The sequence below is a fragment of the Zootoca vivipara genome, chromosome 10 (genome assembly GCF_963506605.1).
Source record: "Zootoca vivipara chromosome 10, rZooViv1.1, whole genome shotgun sequence".
Taxonomy (NCBI): domain Eukaryota; kingdom Metazoa; phylum Chordata; class Lepidosauria; order Squamata; family Lacertidae; genus Zootoca; species Zootoca vivipara.
In genome coordinates, this window is record NC_083285.1 from 19,624,762 (window position 1) to 19,643,391 (window position 18,630).

The 18,630-nt window shown below is 40.4% G+C and overlaps 1 protein-coding gene across 1 annotated transcript in view; it reads right to left on the reverse strand.

Annotated features, from left to right (window-relative positions):
- Positions 1-206: 206 nt before the first annotated feature.
- MDFIC (MyoD family inhibitor domain containing) overlaps positions 207-18,630 on the reverse strand; it is a 49,250-nt gene continuing 30,826 nt past the window's right edge. The window contains exon 5 of the mRNA XM_060279586.1: positions 207-6,572. Coding sequence (XP_060135569.1) covers positions 6,325-6,572 — 248 coding nt within the window. The 3' untranslated portion in view covers positions 207-6,324. The remainder of the gene's footprint in view (positions 6,573-18,630) is intronic.

Genomic DNA, 18,630 nt, shown 5'->3' on the forward strand with positions numbered 1-18,630 from the left:
TAGATAAATAGGAACCGCTACAGCGGGAAGGTAAACGGCATTTCTATGTGCTGCTCTGGTTTTGCCAGAAGCGGCTTTGTCATGCTGGCCACATGACCTGGAAGCTATACGCCGGCTCCCTCGGCCAATAATGCGAGATGAGCGCGCAACCCCAGAGTCGGTCACGACTGGACCTAATGGTCAGGGGCCCCTTTACCCTTTACCTTTAAGCACCATGTTAGGGTTTGTTGTTTGACATAAGAGACAAAATAATCTATCTTGGTTAAAGATTGCGCAGGTTGCACTTTCATTGCAGATGTGGATTCAGCAACATCTCCATCAAATACTATCTGTGGATATACAGCATCATCTTCTGGACAGCTTGAATATCAAAATCCACAAGCACATAAAAGATCCCAGAGACATTCTGTTCAGACAGTGATGTCCATGGGAAGCCCACAAGCCAGCCATGGGTGCAACAGTACTCTCCCCATTATTGCTCCCCAACAAATAGTATTCTGCCTCCAACACTGGATATAATACACAGCCGTCATGGCTGCGATAGCCTTATCCCTCATGAATTTGCTTAAACCCTTTTCAAGCCATCTACTGAACGCGACTGCACTTTTGGGTAGCAAATCTCATACTATGTAACACATGATAAAGTGCTTTGTTTTGTCAGCTTCATTGGATGACTGTGTTCTAGCCACACAAGGGGGAGAAAAACCTTCCTCTATCCATCTTCTTCACACCATGGATAATAGTATACACCTCTATCAAGCATGCCTTATTTGCCTTTTTTCCTAAACTATAAAGCCCCACATGTTGAAAGCTCTCCTGATGCAGTTGTTCTAGCCCTGGACAACAAGAGGTTTAAAGAAGCTCTCAAGGCAAATAATAATACAGTCATACCTTGGTTTAAGTACACTTCGGTTTGAGCACTTTCAGTTTAAGTACTCCGTGGACCCGTCTGGAACAGATTAATCCACTTTCTATTACTTTCAATGGGAAAGTTCGCTTCAGGTTAAGTACGCTTCAGGTTAAGTACATACTTCCGGAACTAATTGTGTACTTAAACCGAGGTACCACTGTAATAAAAAAGTAGTGTAAACACCGACAAATGGGAATCACTGGCCTGCGAGTGCTCCAACTGGAAAAAAGCCTTTACCAAAGGCATCATGGACTTTGAAGAAGCACGAACTCAGAATGAAAGGGAGAAACGAGCTAAGAGGAAGGCACGTTTGGCAAATCCTCACCGTGGTCAACTACCATCCGGAAACCTATGTCTCCACTGTGGAAGGATGTGCAGATCCAAAAGTAGCCTCCACAGTCACTTACGGACACACTGTTGAGACCGTATTCATGGAAGACAATCTTACTTGGCTATGAATGACCGCCAAAGAAGAAAGATGATCATGTTGATTGAAACTTTTCTATCTCTACAGTATCTTTTTTGAGGTGAGGCATAGATTTGCATTACATCGTTAGGACAGTTTTATTTTCAATCCCAACTTTTTTCTGGTCCATCAATTACTGTACACACCCCATAGATGTACGTGTGTAGTTTTTAATGCCCATTCACCCACTTTCAGAAGTTACCTTTGAAGATCTTTGCAATCCTTTTTTTTTCTTTTAACCAGTCTGAACAATTTGTTTTCATCACCAAATTTGACACTCCCACTGCTCAACCCCAACTCCAGGGCATGTATTAACAAGTTTAAAAAACACTGGTCCCAATACTGTTCTTTGGGGGGGGGGCACCATTTTTTTTAAAAAAAATTATCCCTCCATTTATTCCAACTTTTTGCTTCCTCTTATGGATCAGTAACTGGTTAAAGATCTGCTCTTATTTCACAACTGCTAAACTTACTCAGGAGTGTTTGGTGAGCTACTTCATTGAAAACTTTTTTGAAAATCTTAGTACACAATCTATATGCAACAAACATTCCATGCATATACAATGTAAACACACCATTAAGCAAATTCATAAATAGTTTAGAGTTGATTACAATGGTTAGGATGGTGTCTTCTATTCTATGCCTTAAACAGATTGTCCCAGAGTGAGCCATGAATAGCTACTGGTGGGGCGGGAGTGGGACAACAATGTCCTTTATAGTGTACTGAATAAGCATAGTTAGAAAATAGTTAATGGTATTTGGGTTCCTCCAGATCTTTTGGACTGCAACTTCTCAGCCCCAACCATCACAGCTGTGCTGGCTGAAGCTGATGGGTACTGTGCAGTTCAAAACACCTTGAAGGTACATGGCTGCAGTAGACTGCAAAAGAGGGAGAAAATATGTGGACTACAGCTATTGGCAAACACAGAACCATGTCAGTACAAAAAATTCAAGTCCTAGCATTGAAAGGACTCAAAACCTTCAGGTGCATATAAACCTTCAACTGTGGTCACAGGTACCAGTAGATTGAAGCAACTATTTCTGTTCCTAGATGGAAAATCAGAGTAGGGATCACCCACAGAGATTAAGGAAATTAGGGCTATTCACACCTTCCTTATTCTAGCTAGCACTTCATGCACAATAAACATGTGTTCATCTATCTTCCTTCAAGGGCATTCCTTCAGATGTACACAGGAATCTGTACAGTATATTTAAGCTGACATAAAAAGTTTTAGTAACCTGAAAAGGAACACTTTAGTAAATGTTTCAAATGCAATCATGCAATTTTAGGTACTATTCCACGTAAAAAGAATTACAAAGGGGATTAAATTGGTCATTTAGTGCTCATATTACAGATAATTAGAATGAAATTACTGTGACCAAAATTATTTCTTCAGGAACTCAAGGTTCAGTGTGTTATGCAGGGGTAAATTATTCCACTCATAACATCCAAGACTTCCAAAGTGAGCAAACAGGATAGTCAGTAACGGGTGTAACAGGAAGCTACACTGAAAGCACTGTCTGTTTCTTTCTACAACCATCTGCACACTTATGGCAGTAAAACACAAACTAATAAAAAGTACTAGGCAAGGATTCAAAATAAATTTCTTTATTTCAAAATAGTGTTTAATATCAAATGATCCAGTTAACAGAAAGGTCATAGAGCAAGTAACAAGCTTTTTTATAAAAAATATATATATCTGGAAGAGTTCACAATTCCGTATTAACTGAGGACCTCTGTCTTCGTTAAATGGACAGATTAGATGACAAGAAAATTGTTACTTTAACTGCACTTTTGCACTGCTTAACTTTTAATCATAGATGGTTCCCAAAAGGTTGGCTCCAGAAAGGCTAAGTGATGGAAGATTTTTAAGAAACTAAACATAGAAAAAAGTTTCTTAAAAACTATTCACTAATGTGCTCTCCTGTGGAGATAAATATTACACACCATTAATATTTCTATGACACATAGTAGCAGGATATATTTAGCATGTCAAACAATTCACACAATTTTTTATTTTTGGAATAAAAAAAGTGTTAATAATCATATGATAACTCCCAATCATTTGAAGGCTTTATATGTCCCAAGCTAGAAAACTTCCACTATTGAGTATTTTGCACTTGAAGACTGCATAAAGAAGTGCTATAGTGGAGTAGTTAGAAATTTTAACAACAAAATAGATGCAACCCTTGCATTTTCTATAATACTGAAATCACATTCTAGGAGGAGTTCAGTACAGTTCCCATAATTTTCATATTTGAACTAACAGTGTGACACTAGTTCTGCTCATGAAGTGTTCTACAAGGTAAAAAGAATTACAAATAGACTACCAAAGGTGATGAAAACGCAGTACGAACAGATATGTACAGTAATTCATTTTTGAAGAACGATACTGAATTCTTAAATATTCTTGGATTAATTAAAGCTTGATACGTAATAACTTTGGGAAAAAGATAAAGCCATATAATAATGGTTGCAGCATACAAAAAAACAAAAGTTCCAAAACAGAAATGCTCATTTCACTAAATGGGCTCCAATAGTGTTTTTGGTTGTTGGTTTGTCTGGCAACGCTGAACCCCTACATCAAAGAATGGGATAACCTTGATCAGGGCAGTGTATATCACTACAGCATTTGCCAATTCTGCAACAGCAAAAGCTGGCCAATGTACCACATGTCCATCTTGTTCCTCATGGTATCCTCCTTTTCCAGTTGCCCTCTGGGCACCACCATTCAATCTATGTGCTACTTCTCTTTAGGTATGCTCCTTACTTTTAGGAGGCGTAACTGAGTCCCCTCTGCCTTGACCCTGAGCTTACTGGTCTACTCAATTTGTTTGTTCTAAAAATTTCCGTTGCGAAAACATCCATGAAATCATGCCGCTATAAAAATAACATTTTACTGACATTTTCTCCCTCTCTGAAGTACAACGGAGGAAAGATCAGAATCCAATCCTACAGTTGCAGCAGCAACAAAAGAAAAAAAGGGGAAAGCTACCAGAGGAGGAGAGAAAGGCACTCCCTCTACATTATCATGTCGAATGTATTGAGAAGCAAGCAGGTAGCTCCATAGAATACCTAAGTATATTCTTAACATTTTCTTTTTCAGTAACAACTCAGTAGTAAGCATTGGTAAATCAGTGTTTGAAGGTTCAGGCTTAACTTTTCATTTTCTTGGAATTTTTATTCACCACACACATGGGCCATTTGTTATAATAAAATGTATGCTTGCCACTGTATTTGGATCAAGAAGGCATAACCTACAGACAAAGGTCAAACGTTACCAAACCAACAGGCCATTGGGAAATTTGGACTTACAAAGAAAAATCAGGTTAACCAGGTAGTTGAATTAGACTGAATTAATGAGTCACATTAAAAACTCTTGGAAGTCACAGTAAATTAGCACCAGTGTATGGAAATCTGGAAGTCACTCAATGCATTGGGTTAGATTTCAATTACACCATGAGAACTATTAAGGCAAATTTAATTTCCAAAGTGTGCTGCTCACTCCTAAAAGTTTACTACAAAGCTGCTACTTTTAAGATACCATAGTATGATATTCCTTCTTTAAATAACTTCAAATACTTTTTCAAACAATCACACAACATTTTAAAACTTAAAAAACATCAGCTTTATTCATTCATTTCATTGGGAAGCACTTCCTGTGCAGCAAGTCTTACCCAGTTCTCCTTTATTCTTAACATGACTGCTGTGTGAAACATCAACATTTCTGCATTTGCTGTCTTAAATAAAAATACCAAACATTATTTCTGCACAGGACTTGGAGGATGGGGGCAAAAGGAAACACACAGCGCTTCCCTGAATTGTCATCACATTTCCAATTAGTTTTTCTTAAATACAGAGAACTCACACCTTGCACATCTAACTTGTGTCAGGAAATTTGCACGCATTTAACTTGTGCCAGGAAAGCCTGGCATGAAAAGAACATTTAAGCTTGCTTACTAGACTCTGGGAAGCTCTTACGAGATCTTGGATGACCCCGCGAGAGTATCCCAAAGTTTTGTAAGGCAAAACACACTCAGTGCACCAGCTTCGGAAATGTAGGGATGCACACAAGTGTGGTTCCGGGGTTGTTTTGACTATACACTTGATTTCAACTTTAAGCCCCTTTCCTGGAATGTAACTTCTATGCAAGTTGTGAGTCAACTGTATAGTATAAATATATATATATATATAAACGTAATTTGATGGGGTGAAAAGCGCTTTAAAGTTGCAATTGTACTTACTGCAAAACAAGTGCCACTGATCTCAACTGGAGTTGTTTTTTTAGTAGACATGTATTGTAAAATATGAGTCAGTTTGTTCGTGATGCACTTTAGATAAAACTTAAATTATATAAATCTACAGATGAGAAAATAAAATATTTATTCACATTGCTGTTAAAACAAAAAACACAGTAAAAAGCATTTGTTTTCTGTTTTTGTTAAAAAAAATATAACCTATTACAAATATTTGCCACCAAGAGATTCACTTAAGTGGAAAGCCCTCATGAAATTGTTGTTACTTTGTTCCAACTCTACTGTTTTCTATCTCTTCTAGTAACTTGTTTGTTAGTGAAGGGGTGGTAAACTCTGTCAACCCCCTGCCTGCACACAACAGGAAACTACAAAGGGCTAAAAACCTTTTGTCTTTATCCAGGAACAACCACCAATGGTTGTTTCACCTCTGTGAGCAGGTCTTTGCACAGTCAACCACCCACTACAGAAAATTAGACCATCAAGCATTTGTTCTTATGAGCTTGCTTTTCTTCAACACTTGTTTATAAAATCAAGTTAACAATGCAGAAAACCAGGTTGCTGCAAGAGGGTCTAAATGTGTCCTTCGAAAGGGGTTGTTGTTTTATTTCAGAGAAACACACAAAACCAAGAACCCTCTCCAGTTACGTTGTGTTTTTTTTTAAGAAAACAGAAAAAAAGTGATAAGAAGTTATCATGATGGGAAGCAAATCCCACAGCATTCCATACAAATTTCCAAGCAGTCTGATGATTCACAACAGGCATCCATTATGCCGCAGTCCATATCACACGGGCAGTTGCAGTCATCTCCCATTTCTTCTCCACAGCAGCAACAGCAGGCTTCTACAGGGCAGACCCCACATGACGCTTGTCCCAGGACAAGGCTACAGAGGGTGACGAATTCGCAGAACAAGCAGGACAAGATACAGTGCACGCAGCAATCTTTGGAAATGTGGCACAGCATGTTGAGGGAAAGAGGAAAGATAAAAGGAAATAAAAAGTTAAAATTGCATTCTAAATGCCCGCTTTTTTGGGGGGGGGGGGACTTTTAAAGAGAAGCAATACAAATTGAAGTTACCGGTACTTTTTTTCTTGTTCCCACAATACATAGCTCACATTCCTTGATTTCTGCCTCTGTGCTGCACACAGGTTTCGGCAGCTCAGCACTGAGAGGAACAATATATTCACAGTCTATAACTAATTTTAGCATAGACCAACATGTCAACAAGGTGTTGACATTGTTCTTCCATTTGATGAGACTTACCAGTATTCAGCCAGTAAGCTACAAAATACAACTCCTAATTGAATTTTATCTAGCAAACAGAAAAATGAGAGCCAGGGTGGTTCTTCCAGACTGGTGTTCTTCTGGATGCGGCATTTACACACTCAGCATACAATCCATCCCTTTCACTATTTTAAAAGAGATACTACTGTCCCACAAGTGAATTTTTTACGTATATATTTCTAGTAATTTTTTGCACCAGTTCCCAAGTCTGTTCTATGCATTTTGTAATTGCACTTAATGCAATGCTCTAAGACCCAGCTATGTGCATTTTAATGTCTTAGCCTGGCTTCCTCAACCTTGGCCCTCCAGCTGTTTTTGGCCTACAACTCCCATGATCCCTAGCTAGCAGGACCAGTGGTCAGGGATGATGGGAATTGTAGTCTCAAAACATCTGGAGGGTCGAGGTTTTCTGCATCAAACACTTTCTTTGTCAAGACATTCTACAAGTTTTATAGCTGATATCAGACCCACCAACAAGACAGCCAACAAGGTATAGAACAAAGAAGTTTCTGAATTTAAAATCAGTGGAGGAAACGCAGCTTCTAAATTTCTTGTTTTGCACTGAATCCCAACCTGCCTTTTAGCCACAGGATATCCTATGGACAGGATAGGAAGCTAGCACATAGGTGGGGAAAGGCAAGGGGAATTGCATTCACTTTCAAAATCAAACTATATAGAAAATTCAGAATTTCAGGAATTATTTATCTAGTTTATTTCACAAACTTCAAAAATAAAAATAAAAATCAAGGTTGAGGAATCTGAGACACTCCCCAAAGATGCTTGGGCTTATAAAAGGGTCATAACACTAGTCTAGTGAACACTTTGAGGTTTTTTTCTTTTGAACTGTTGAGCCCTCAGCTGTATCACAAACTGTTTTTGAAACTCCCACCGTTCAAAAAGTGTTTTTTTATGTGATATTGGATGGGTTGGGGCTGATATTTGAGAAAAATAAATCTAAAGCTTCTTGGGCTCATGGAATCAGGTTCACAGTTCTTTGAAACATGTGTGCATGCATGAGAGGGAGAGACCAGCAATCCAGGCATTACTGTACTTGAAAAATAAAATTTGACACAGGCAAGACAGCAGAGTCAAGCCTCTAAACTATATAAAGTGAACATATCTTTTTGATTTGGGGCAGCCAGACTGTACTAGTGTCAAGTTAAACTTACAGTCTTGTAGTGAACAGTTCAGACAACTGAACAAAAATGGGGGGAAATAAGGTTTACATTTTAATTCATTAACGCTGCTATCCTGCACTTGAGTGTATATAAGGAGTACAGTCCTAATTCTACCAGTCACCCTACAGAATTTACAAAGTCAACTATATCAAAGTGCTTGTTTTCGTCAAACATCTCAGAAAGTAGAACCTGGAAATTGATCCAGTAGAGATGTTCTTCTACCACTTTCAGGTGAAGTACAGGAGGAAGAAAATGTATACATACCCCCCCCCCCGGGATATTCTCAACTCTCCCCTCCTCAGAGAAAGTAAGGATGAGCCACTCATACTTCCTCTAGTGCCACTTAAAACAAGCAAGCAAACAACACTTTGCCTGAAAAAAGGGAAATAAGAAAATACATAACAAAACAAAAATACACCAGAAACTTCCTGTTGCAGCTTCTGAAGATGGCCTTCAGGGAACATCTCTTAATATGAGCCACTGAAGATCTCTGTGAAACGCTTCTATTGGCTCCCACCTTTTAGAATTATCCTTCAGATGTGGTTAGGTATATGGGATTTCTCATTTTCCCCTCCTTCTTAAAGAGAACAATGCACTTTTTTTTTTTTGCTCTGGAAAGCAGACTTTAAACATCTGTTATAAAGAACCTGTAGCCTTTCAGATGTCATTGGCCTTCAACTTCCATCAGCCTCAACCAAAATGGACAGGGCTGATGGGAGATGGAAGTCAACAACATCTAGAGCAGGGGTCCCCAGACTACGGCCCGCGGGCCAGATGCGGCCCAATTGGCCTCCCAATCCGGCCCGCGACGCCCCCCGCCGCCGCCCGCTCTTACGGCGTGCAGCGCGGTGGCGCTCTTCCAGATAGGAAAAAATGCCGAAAATCGCTTGTGCGCATGCGTATGGGCCTCTCCCGACGCAGAAGAGGTCATTTCCGGTGCACTTCCGGGTCGGGGGAGGCCCATACGCATGCGCACAAACAATTTCCGGCCCTTTTTTTGACCTGGAAGTGCGCCACTGCGCTAGTAAGTGTGTGCACGCATGCGCACGGGCGCGCACTCCCCCGCCCTCCGCGCGATCGGCGCGGCGGGCACCGGCCAAAAGCCGGGTAAGTCTGGAAACCCTGATCTAGAGGGCTAGATGCTCCCCATCATGCTATGTTTTGGTTGCCTTTTAACTGTGGCATTTTTCATGTTGATTCTGTTTATTACTGTATTGAGGGTTATATGCTGTGTGTTTCATTTTAATTGTTTTAGTATTTCACATTAATTTAAGCCCCTTTTGCTGTTTTTGAGAAGTATGGAATAAGATATGATAAATGACTGGGAAGAAATGTGTATTCAGCCCCCCGCCCTTGAAATGATGAAAATGTGTTTTTTAATTGAAGAAACTGATGTAGAAATTGTGACAATAGAGTTATTGGGAAGAATAGACAACCGCTAAAATGCTTGCCCTCTAAATACATAAACATCTTGGATTAAGCAGCATTACTTGCATTTGTTAGCTCATTCCTACACACAATGGTCAGAAATATGCAAATAGATTGAATGTAGCATGAAAAGAGGTTATGAGAAACAAAAAAAGGGGAAGAGCTATACTAAATAAGCTAGATGGTAAAATAAGAAGAGTGGTTGTGTGCATTAAATGGGATTCTTTATATGAAGAATAAATGCACCTGTAAATGACCTTCATCCAAAGCTCAGCAGATATGACATGCGAAGTAAAGCTGGGGAGTACAAGTTCAGTGAAGAGGACCAAAGCCAGATTGATGGGGATTAATTAGCTTGTTGTCATGGAGATTGTACTTGAATAAATCTAATACAATTTCCTCCCTGTTTTTTTTTTTAATGTAAAGGATGAGCAGAGAGGAACAAACAGCTACATTGGCTTCAACACTTAAAAATAAGTGTATCTTATTTTTCCCTCCATCCGGGCAGCTTGATGGAAATCAAAAAGAGGGTATTTATTTATTTCATTCAACAGGTTCTCACTGAGGCTTAGAGAGAGAGAAATACAGCACAACAAATTCTTTCTTGATTCTTTAAAATCAAGTTTTGTCATATGGCTGACACCCTTCTGTTTCATACAAGCCTTCCCTTAAGGAAGACTCCAGCCACAGATGTGATTTATTATTATGAAATACTCTTATTGCGTTATTGTATACCATCATTTTAGTCTGTAAATAGATTAAGGAAATTCTCAGTCTATTTAAAGGGCAAAAAATATTTTCAAACAGAGAAAGAAAATGTCAACGACATGAAGATAATGACTGTAGAAGAATGCAGACAAATAGCTACTGTAATGCAAAATTAAATCTAACTTTAAAAAGACAAATAACATTGCATACACCTACCTACAATGAACTTCATTCTGTTTGTGGGGCTATCCAGAACAACTACTTTAAAAAAAAAAACCTAGTTGATTTCTTAAGGCTGCATTTCAGCTCTGAAAAGAGCCATTGCATTCTATTTATGTAAACAGACATAAGACACTCGTCTAAATAAAGACACTTCATTCTTAGATAATTAGCAATGGCTAAAGTGGTCTATGCGTGCTCAATTACACAGAAAAATGTGAAAATATAATGATTCTTACTGGGTATTAATGTGAATTGTTTTTAAAAGTTTTCTTTTATGCACATTCTGTTAACATAGGTTAGATGGCTATACTTTGCTATTCCATTTCAAGTTTACATATCCAAAATAGCCTTATTGTCTGTTTACACATAGCCTTCCCCAACTTGGTGCCCTCCAGATGTTTTGAACTACAACCTGCAATGACACAGACATACTAGCTGGGACTAATGAGAGTTATACATACATACATAGGACCAGCATAGTGATGGCTCATCTAGACTATGGTCAATTTTACCCCAAAAGCTAATATACTTCAGAACCATTGTCCTAAAGAAGTTTCAATTCAGTACATAGTCTGCTCTAGTCCTAGCTTTCTTATCAGCTGCCTAAAAAGTCACACAACTAATTTGATTTTATGATCTAGTGTCTCTATTTTCCCAGCAATGCAAATGCTGCCACTGCCACTGTTAACAGCATATGTAAGGAGTCTTTTTAGCAAGAATATAAAGGCAGGACCCACATGCACACAATAAAACAAATAGCATCCGGCAGTTCCCTAAAATGGTCCAATTCTATGTAAACATTCAGAAATATATTATATTTTGGATTTTTAAAAAGTAGTAAGAACCACACATTTATAATAACTGGGTACAACCATTCTATGCTATATAGACGATGCAGATATCCTTTATTTATAGGCCAGATGTGGATAACCTGTGGGTCTCCAGATGCTGATATAATAAAACTCCCATCACCAAAGATGTCCAATGGCTGGCTGATGGGAGTTATAGAGATCCAAACATCTGGAAGGTCACAAGTTAAGACATCCTGAAAAAGACATCTGTTGTTGCAAATCCATACATTCACCCTTACATATTTTAAACTGAACTACACCACAGAACCAGTGGTGGTGTAGTGGCTAGAATGTCAAACCAGGGCCTAGGAGACCAGAGTTCAAATCCCCACCTGGCCATGAAGCTCACTGGTCAACTTTGGGTAAGCCATTACATCTCTCAGCCTAATCTACACTTCACAAGTTGTTGTAAGGATAAAATGGAGGGGGAGAGAACCATGTATACCCATAGCTGCCAAGTTTTCCCTTTTCTCGCGAGGAAGCCTATTCAGCATGAGGGAAAATCCCTTTAAAAAAGGGATAACTTGGCAGCTATGTGTATACCACCTTGAGCTTATTGGAGAAAGAAGGTAAGCTACAAATGCAATCCACCCACCCATACAAGGCATAATGTTTCAATTTATTGCGGGATATATGGGTAGGGAAGAGAAGAAAAATAAACAATTCAAAATGCCAAGTTGACTAAAGATGAACAATCTCCAGCTTTAAAAACTAAATATATACAGCAGTTAAACAACTATGGTAGTGTATATATTATCAGCAGTATTCATGAAGTTGAGGGAAAGAGGTTGCACTGATGTGCATCTCTTTACATTTTGTGAACATAATTTCTTTCTTTCTTTTTTCTTTTTGGTTTGAAGAGATTGTTCTGAAGCTCTTCATAGTAAACTAGTGTTTTCACCATCCTGAACCATCTGGTGCCATTCCACCAACTTTCTATTTTACTCCTCATACCCAACCCCCAATCTTTATTACTAGGAAGTGCTGATTCTGATACAATCCTCGAGGGAATCCCATTTCTCACTACACAGTGCTGTGAAGAAGTACAAAGTTTATTTGTACCCTCTGCTTCTTGTTCCTTAACCAGATACCAATCCATAAGGCAACTCCTCCAATTCCATTGCTGCAAGGTTTAATAATAATAATAATAATAATAATAATAATAATAATAATAATAATAATTTATTATTTGTACCCCACCCATCTGGCTGAGTCTCCCCAGCCACTCTGGGTGGCTCCCAATCGAGTATTGAAACAATACAGCATTAAATATTAAAAATTTATCTAAACAGAGCTGCCTTCAGATGTCTTTTAAAAATAGGATAGCTGTTTATTTCCTTAACATCTGTTGGAAGGGCATTCCACAGGGGGGGCTGCCACTACTGAGAAAGCCCTCTGTCTGGTTCCCTGTAACCTCACAATGAGGGAACCGCCAGAAGGACCTCAACGCTGGACCTCAGTGTCCAGGCTGAACGATGGGGGCGGAGACGCTCTTTCAGGTATACAGGACCGATGACGTTTAGGGCTTTAAAGGTCAACACCAACACTTTGAATTGTGCTCGGAAACGTACTGGGAGCCAATGTAGATCTCTCAGGACTGGTTTTATGTGGCCCGGCGGCCACTCCCAGTCACCAGTCTAGCTGCCGCATTCTGGATTAATTGCAGTTTCCGGGTCACCTTCAAAGGTAGCCCCACATAGAGCGCATTGCGGTAATCCAAGCGGGAGATAACCAGAGCATGCACCACTCTGGCGAGACAGTCTGCGGGCAGGTAGGGTCTCAGCCTGCGTACCATATGGAGCTGGTAGACAGGCGCCCTGGACACAGAATTAAGCTGCACCTCCATGGACAGCTGTGAGTCCAAAATGACTCACAGGCTGCGCACCTGGTCCTTCAGGGGCACAGTTACCCCATTCAGGACCAGGGAGTTCCCAACACCCGCCCGCCCCCTGTCCCCCCAAAACAGTACTTCTGTCTTGTCAGGATTCAACCTCAATCCGTTAGCCACCATCCGTCCTCCAACCGCCTCCAGGCACTCACACAGGACATTCACCTGTTTACTTAGGAGTCTTTGGCGAGAAACTTTGTGCGAAGCTTTTGGGAAGTTCATACACACACACACACACACACACACACACACACACACACACACTCAAATCATACTGGAAATTGGGTGAGGCCCTCAAAGAATTCTATAAGATTATTTGTAAGGAATAACTTCTCTTCATCAGAAGCCATACAAATTCTTTCTCAGCAAGAGCTTGTTCTTCTATATGTTTACTATAAATTCTACTTTCAATAATACTTCCCACCAATTTATCTGGGACAGACATCAGCCCAATCATGGGCCTTTAATTTTTTTTGCTTCTAAAAAGATGCAACTTTTAGAACAAGTGTGACATTGGGAACCTTCCTATTCTTTAGGAAAGAGGACTTAACAACAAACTGCATAATTTTGTTAAACAATAAACAATTCCATGTTTGGAACTGACAGGCCAATTTCTAAACCTTTACAAAAGGCTTTTATGACAAATATGTTCAATTACAAAATGCTGACCTGGGTCAGATTTTTTTCAGCTATATTCACAGAGAGATCAGGAAATTCAAAGAAAACCTGTAAGCACTCTGTTCTCTCACAGCAAGAATCAAACGGGCAAAACCACTATCAAAGTGGCAGCTGAGGTCCTCAACAAGGCTTTACTCAAGGCCCCGCAGAGAGTGGAACAGAAGTCCCAGCAGGAGATACAAGACATATATACACCAGACATAGGCATGGTGAAGGCCAAGGGCAAACTCTGAATGTCAATTTCAAGAGTCAAGTCACAGCCAAAACAGCCAACAAGAACATCTTAGGATGTTATATAAGCTGATTAAATATTCAAAAATTAAAAATAATGATTCAAATATATGTTTTTTATAATTCCCTTTACAAACATATTTAAGAACACAAACATTCTGTTATGCACAGTTAACCCTGATTAAAAAACAACTACCTGCTCCAGTGACAGTGTACTAGTCCATAAGCTGGCACCATTAAAAACCACCACCACCAGTTCAGAAACTGATCAATAGCATGTAAGTCACAAGATTCGGTACTCTTAAAATGTGACCTTTTAAATAAAATTACATTTTTCAGAATTGGGATGCAACTGTAGCAGGACCCAAAGAAAACCGAAGCTCAAATGATACAAAAAAATGGCAAATCTAATTATTTAAATCCAGATCTGTATACATCACATCAGAATTGGGAGTTAGGAGATGCTCAGGCCTTACCATGTTCATGGCTTATCTCTACTGCAGACTCTCATTTTTCTTCAGCAAAGCTACCATACCAAAAGTGAGCCCATATAGGAAAAAAGTGGGGGTTGGTGGGGGACAACTTGCAGGCAGGCCCCCACATTCTCTACCTGTGCGACCCATTCACCCTTTAATTTGGATCTCCTGCTTTATGAGTGATTGGGGTAGATACGGGTTTAAACACATGCTGGTGTAGTTTGTAACTCGTTTTTTTTTTTCTGTAGTAACTTCAGAGTTGCAGTTTTAAAAAGAAAAATGCTAGCCGTGTCAGTTTTAATCTGCTGAATTAAGCCACTGCATCATCTACCTATACACAGGATGACAATACAGCTTGGCCACAAAAAAATAAGCTAATTTTAAACACTTTGCTTGAAATAACTACAGCCAGTGTGGCAAGGGTTAATATATTAATGCTCAAGCCAGGAAGGAGTAGCCAAAACCAAATATACATTAAAAATATTCCCCAACAGAAACATTGTTGACAGGGATCCTAACATCTGTTAAAAAGAAGGGGAACTCAGCGGTCTGTATTTTTTTAAAAAAATGCACTGTACAACCTAAAACAACATTTTCTAAACAAAATAACTGAAGTAGATGAGGTGGTCTGGCATCCAAGGGCACAATCCTCCAAAGAGTATGCTTGATGACACTGTGGGGATATTGCCAGAGAAGCAAGGAAGAGGAACTTAAAATTGTTCAGTTGAGTGCTGGGGAAGCAGCAAACCCTGTAAGCAAGGATTTGAGAAGGTCAGACTGGCATGGTGCAGGAAGTTAGACACAGAAGCGGAAGAATTCAGAGAGGCGATAGGTACAGGAAATAAGATGGCACAGCTTTCAGAAGATGAGAATAAATGTCAGGAGCTCAAACCGGGTGTTTCTAAACAAATGAGAGTCCTAGTCATGCATTACTTGTGTGTAGGACACTCGCGGTCTCAAACCAGAGCAGGATGGCACTTCAGGGTCACACTTAACATCCTGCTTTGCAGTGTTAGTTTTACCCTCCAATGGTAACATTTAACACCTGTTCAGAGACAAATGGTGTTCTTTCCCCCTTTAAAAGACTACATTAATAGGTAAAGGGACCCCTGACCATTAGGTCCAGTTGTGACCGACTCTGGGGTTGTGGCGCTCATCTCGCGTTATTGGCCAAGGGAGACAGTGTACAGCTTCCAGGTCATGTAGCCAGCATGACAAAGCTGCTTCTGGTGAACCAGAGCAGCACTCGGAAACGCCGTTTACCTTCCCGCTGTAGCGGTACCTATTTATCTACTTGCACTTTGACGTCCTTAAACAGATTTTGATCACAGGCTCTACAGCCCTACATTATATTCCACTTAACGTACAGGAATTAGACCCAATCTACATATTCAGAAATATCGTATGGCACGGCGCTTCCTAAGTTATAACATCTCAGGCTGCAAGTTAGGGGCTCCAATGCATAAAAGCTGTCCCATGTCAAGAATTTCCAAGCATGACAAATGCAAGGCTAGAGCATTCTCCCTGGCAAGCTTTCTACACTTGGGAAAAGGGAATATGCTATGAGGGAACATTAAATAATGTGGTCTCCAATCTACAAAACGAAATGGTGCTGTTTATGATGTACTGCACCATTCAGAATTTCTGAATGTATAGAAACGAAAGAATTGATTTATGAAGACTAGCAGTGCTAAGTGAAATCATGGCTTTGACAAAGTAAGCCCCTACAAACTGGTAAAATTTAGAAGTGTAACAGCAGTGTAAAAACATCTGTATGTATTAGACGTAAACAGTTAATTCATCTATGGAAATCTAGGTTCCAAGAAACTGCCAGGAATTACTTCTTAAAATACATTTTCATGTCTGTATGAGAGACTCTATTTAGCCTCTGTTCCTGATTTTTCATTCCACCAAGCAGTGTGCTAATACAGCTGGGGGATACTTCCTAAAACTAAACACAGCTCAGGACTGCATGGATTACAAGCCCAAGCACGTTAGCCATGGCTGGCTAAGACAGGAATGACTGGTAAAAGACAAAGCAGCAGCTTGGACCATAATCAGACCATGTAAAATTATAAACTGATATGCAAAAGAAATTGAGGAGAAAAGTCTACAAAGTCCTCATTTAAGCTTGTTAAAATTCACCTGGACACTTTCTAACAGAGAGCAGTTGCTGATTGGGTCCAAAATGTATTTCTTGCTTTGCTCTACCCTTCTATTTCAGCCTCTTATCCTACTTCCCAGGAATTAGTCTGTAACAATGCAAACACTTCATATTCTATATCTCTAAACATGCGCGTTTGGGCCTTTAAACCTCTCTTAACTGACTCCCTAAAGCACAGTGAGACAGATACCTGATGTGAATTGGTGTCTGACTACCAACAAAAAATAAGAGAATCTACCAGTTTCTGTTTTAACAGATGAAGCAAAGTCTGCTGATCGCAGTGTCGTGAATAGGAGAGCAGCAGATTTAAAACAGGCTCAGGAACCATGGGACCATTAGAGTAATTGTGGTCAGCAACACGCATATAAATGAAATATGTTTACTTAACGGACATGCGCTGTACAGTGAGGAGAAATATGTGAAAACTATTCGTATGTGCGAATTATGTATTGGCTTTATAGCAGTATGGTGGTGATATAAGCACTGGCCTAGCACATACAGGCTGCTCAGAAATTTATTATACAATTTTCAATGACAAAATTTCATTGACAAAAAGCTTGCCAATACACATACTGAAGTATTTGCTAATCTCTTAAGAGAGGGATGAGGAACCTGGATGCATTCACCCATGGGGTTAATTTGTGTTTTGTTTTGTATTATTGTGTGCCTTTGGCCATGGCGTTCTAAATTTCATTCACACCACTGGGAACTGCAGTCTGAAATGAAAGTTAAAGTTAAAAACCGGGATCCCACCTCTGAGCTGATAAGCAGAATAATTTATCCTGGTGTGTGTGTAATGCTCCATAAGCAGCTTTCCTAATGGAAAGCTACTTGTGGAGCATCACCTACCCAACTTCCAGCTAGGGCTGTCTTAAGCATATGCGGCGCCAGGGTGCAAAGATCCACCCGCCCCCCCCCCCCGCAGGTTGCCCAGTCCCAGGCATGCAGGAGGGCGGAGCTGGCTGGCCGCCTCAGCATTTTGCTGGCTTGGTTGCCCCCAAACTTGTGGCACAGAGCTGTCCACAGCAGAAGAGCCCATCGTGGCGCTCCAACTGACAGGCGGGCTCTTTCTCGGACTCAACTCTCGGGCCCTGGACTCTCGGCCTGGCGCCCCTCAGAGCCTGGTGCCCTGCACCCCTAGTGCCTATGGGTAAGACGGCCCTGCTTCCAGCCCAGGATTGACCAAATAGTTGAACAGTCCAGAGGTGGGGATGATGCTCCACAAACAGCTTTCTTTTAGGAAAGCCTTTTGCGTAGCCTCACCTAGAACCTGCAGGATCACATCTGTTATGGGGAGTGGGTGATCCTAGGGGTGTGAGGTTCCGCAACTAGCTTTCCTTAAGGAAATCCAGTTGTGGAGCCTCTCCTGGACCCCACAGGATCACTTGTTGAGGGCAGCGGCAGGGGGGAATAATCAGGACCCTGCAGGATCACAGTTGTTATGGGGGGTAGGCAATTGGGGGTGGTGGTGGTGGTGAGGCTCCACAGTGGCTTTTTCTATTTTAAGGAAAGCAACTGGCTGCACCACACACACCAGGATCCACCCATCTGCTCATCAGCTCTTGAGCAGAGGGGTGATTCTGTAGTATGAGCCTCTACTGGAGCCTGCAAGATCGCTTGTTGAGGGGTAAGGCCAATTGCTTGGGGTGTGAGGCTCTGCAACAGGTGACTAAAGTCACTTGTGGTGCACCCTGCAAAGCCTCAGCTTGTGCACAGATCTATAGAAACTTCCGGAGCTGCAAGCAGATTCCAGGCTCGCAAATGGTTTTGTTTTCTCCTATAAGTAAGTAACAAGAAAATGAACACTAAACTTGGTTTCTAGAGGTATCTTGGTTTTGTCGTGTGAAAGTTTGAACATAATGTGCTATATGAATAAATATATGGTTAGGGA